Source organism: Nannospalax galili, unplaced genomic scaffold (genome assembly GCF_000622305.1).
Source record: "Nannospalax galili isolate Female #2095 unplaced genomic scaffold, S.galili_v1.0 scaffold1065, whole genome shotgun sequence".
In the NCBI taxonomy this organism is placed as follows: Eukaryota; Metazoa; Chordata; class Mammalia; order Rodentia; family Spalacidae; genus Nannospalax; species Nannospalax galili.
Window position 1 is genome coordinate 835,942 of NW_008353600.1, and position 3,791 is coordinate 839,732.

At 51.6% G+C, this 3,791-nt stretch overlaps 1 protein-coding gene across 1 annotated transcript; it reads left to right on the forward strand.

Annotated features, from left to right (window-relative positions):
- The first annotated feature begins 1,992 nt into the window (after positions 1–1,992).
- Positions 1,993–2,967, forward strand: Klf14 (Kruppel like factor 14). The gene has a single exon (XM_008850864.1). The coding sequence runs from the start codon at positions 1,993–1,995 to the stop codon at positions 2,965–2,967; it is 975 nt and encodes a 324-aa protein (XP_008849086.1).
- Positions 2,968–3,791: the final 824 nt, after the last annotated feature.

The window sequence follows — 3,791 nt, forward strand, 5'->3', positions numbered from 1 at the left end:
CTCATGATAGTGTTTGTCTTTGGGGGGAAAAAAGTGGGGGGGAGTTACCACAGTCATGCAAAAGGGCTTAAATTTTATCAGAAATATTGAATAGTTCAATTTTTTAAAGAAGATCTGAAACATGTAACAAAATAACATTCATAATTACATATGACAGGTACATGGGTGCTTACAATACTCTCTCAGCATCTAAAATATGTTTACATTTTTTTCTAGTCATAAATTTGAAAAAGACAGGTAATAAATCACTCTGTCTGATAGACTTTTAATGTATAGATTGCTACATCATCTGAAATTTTGAGACAAGCAGCTCCAGCAAAAATGAATGGGATTTCCTTAAACATAACACAGCTGCCTATATTATTTTAAAACTGCTAAATGAACAGTCACTTCTACAGGTATCAATATAAAAATCAATGTTGAGGGAGAAAAGCAAGTTGCAAAATGACATGGGTGTTGCAGCAACATTTACTAAAAATTTTAAATACACAAAGATATACACATATGTAGTGTGGGATAGCAGCATAAAGAAGGCTTGAAGAATATGCACTTAATGGTCCTGATGAGTGAGGGCAGTCAGGGAGGGAGAAAAGTAACATTCAACTCTCTGAACATTTAATATAAATAAAAAATCTAAAGCAAACACGACAAAAATCTCACAATTGATCATTCTAGTCAGTAAGTACATGAGCATATGTTATTCTTGATGCCTGTGTGGTATTTTTTTAATTTTTAAAAGAAAAAATACCAAAGCCTTAAAAATAAAATGCACATAATTCAATATTATAGCAGTAAAGCCTGTAAATATCCAAGATTGTGATAAGAGCACATTTAGAAATTATCCTGCTTATTTTCTATGCTTTTTTTAATTTTAAAAATAAGAAAAGGGCTCGGAGAGCAAATGAAGGCAATAAAGACATGTAAAATAAATCATGCACATATTTGATTATAAAAAAGAAAGATCCCCACACTCATAAACTACCATAGGAAAATTCTATGTCATTTTGGTGCATTTTCTTATTTTTAATTTTTTGTCAAAAGAGAAATAAAAGGCGTTCCCTAATTGGAAACGTGACTTTCTATTATTAAAATTGTGGGAGTCCGTTTAAATGTGTTTATCTCGCTGCTAGTCTGTAATTTATATTTCAGCGTGGAAATTTGTTTGTATGCCTGTGACAGGTTAATGCAGTTTAAACATGCATTTTTTCTTTCGTTGGCTGAATGGTTAAATCGTTACTCCAAGGATTTTAAGTTTCTATTTCAACCAGGGGAGGACTCTGCTTTTTGCAAGGTTAGAAACGTTTTGGTTCAAAACGCTACTAATTAATGGCTACGCGGCGGATCTGTTTGGGAGATCGCTAGCGATCCTGGATTAACAGCCGCTCTGCTAAAAGAGGAAACTTTTCCTCCGGTTTTCTTTCGGATGCAGACTTGGGGATATTTTCATTTCTGTCTGAGCGCTGGACGCGAGTGAAATGCAATTCCAGCTCACTTCGCTAGCAACCGCGATCCTGAATCGAAAGACAAGTCAGGTATCGGCGGCTTTTCCGTCCCCCCCTTAAAAAAAAAAAGTTTCTCCGTCTCCTCCGGACACCCAGCTGGCCGGGGACCAGCGGGCGCGAGGGGGGCGAGGCCGGCAGGCTGCCCAGAAGTTGCGATCGGGGAGTTGTCGCCGTATTAAAATTACCTGGCTCGCCAGCAGCAGAGCGAAAGCGGAGACAAGATAAATTCCCAGGCTGCTGGGAATGCCGTGAGGCCAGCCGGGCCGCGCCATCCGAGGTGTCCAGGGGCCGGGGCGGGTCCCACCGCCCCCGCGGGCTCCGGTGCGTCAAGGGCGCGTCTGGCGGGACGGGTCCCGCGCCCCGTGCGGGGCTGCGCGCACCTGTCCCTGCTGCCCCCCGCTGCGCTCCCAGCGGCGGGACGGACCCCCCAGAGGACCCCTTCGCCCGCGGCCGGCAGCGCTCGGTCGACGCTCCGCCGAGCGCCGCCAGCATGTCGGCCGCCGGGGCTTGCCTGGACTACTTCGCTGCGGAGTGCCTGGTGTCCATGTCCACACGTGCCGTGCTGCACCGACGCGCGCCCGACCCCGAGGGCGCGGATGCTCCGGCCGGCTCAGAGGTGGGTGTGACACCGCTGGAGCACGCGGAGCGGGGGCAGGGAACACCGGAGTGGGCGTGGGAGCCCCGGCCGCTGCAGGGCTCCGCCCCCAACCCCGCCCCCGCGCCGCACCTGCTGGCGGCCAGCGCGCTGGCGGCCCTGCGAGGCGCTGGCGACGAAGGCGTCGGGGAAGACCCGGGGGAAGCTCCGCGCGCTGGCAGTGGCTCCCCCGAGCCCGCCCGGGGCTCTAGCCCGACCCAGGGCTGCGAACCGGCCCCAGCCTTCAGCACGGACGAGCTGTCCGGTCCCGAGAGCTCCTGCGGCGCGCCCGCCATCCCCAGCGCGCCTGCGGTCCCCAGCGAGCCGGAGGAAGGCGGGGAGGGCCCCGGGGGACCCACGGAGGCTGGCCCCGCCCCTGCGGCGGCTCCGGCGTCCCGGAGAAGGCCGGTTACACCTGCAGCCAAGAGACATCAGTGCCCCTTCCCGGGCTGCACCAAAGCCTACTACAAGTCGTCGCACCTGAAGTCGCACCAGCGCACCCACACGGGGGAGCGCCCGTTCTCCTGTGACTGGCTCGACTGCGACAAGAAGTTCACGCGCTCGGACGAGCTGGCCCGCCACTACCGAACGCACACCGGCGAGAAGCGCTTCTCCTGCCCGCTGTGCCCCAAGCAGTTCTCCCGGAGCGACCACTTGACCAAGCACGCCCGACGCCACCCGAGTTACCATCCAGACATGATCGAGTACCGGGGACGTCGCCGCAACCCCCGCGTCGATCCACAACCCCCCACCGCGGTGGAAGTCTCTGGCTCCGGCTCCGGCTCTGGCTCTGGCTCCGGCCAAGACCCCAACGTCGATACCAGCCTGTAAGACCATCCTTGCTGTCTGTCGTCGCCCCCAGGACGACCCCCGCCCCTCCCCCAAGCCATTGTCTCTATCCATTGCAATTTTCCAGAGTCGTTAAACCGAGGCATAGACTCGTTGCTCCGCTTTGAGGGTGGGTCCAGACAGGCTTGTGGGACTGGGAGGGGACTGGGAGCCAGAAAATAGTGTGAATTCCTGCAACCGAAATACCACCTGAAAGGAGAGGTTACCTCAACACCTCTTGGAGGAACTGGGGAGAAGGGATGGACTTCCGGTACTCTCTAGGGTACTGAAGATTCTTCCTTCCTTGGAACCAGAGATGCAAAACTGGAATTCTCCTGCTGCAGATGCCTGAGGCGCTCTCAGTTTCCGTTAACTCTGGTGTCTTACCCACTCGCCAGGGCGGATCTTGGAAAGGGTGTCGGGGTGGCAGTCTTGGAAATGTCCAGGACTAGAATGACGAGAGGCCTTTGGAAACAAATTATTTCTATTTCTGTAAACAGCAATGTTTACTAATTTATTTTTAATATCTTTTAAACAAGGATTCCAGGTTGGTGGAAGGCTAGCGTCTTCCACTCTTCCTAAATTACCCCAGCTACCTCTGCTAGGAGAGCTTATATGGATGTGTGGCTGGGGGTTGCTTCTTGGTGCCTGAGGAGTGGTATGAGTCTGCTTTCGGGTCTTATAGAGTAATTTGGAACCCTGCGCTTGCTTCGTAGCCCTTTTCCTCTTTACAGTTCCTACTTGGGGATGGTAACTTTTTGACTTGTTTTCATGATGCGAGTAGTTAAATAATTGGGAAACAACCACAACAGCACCAGAAAGAAAAG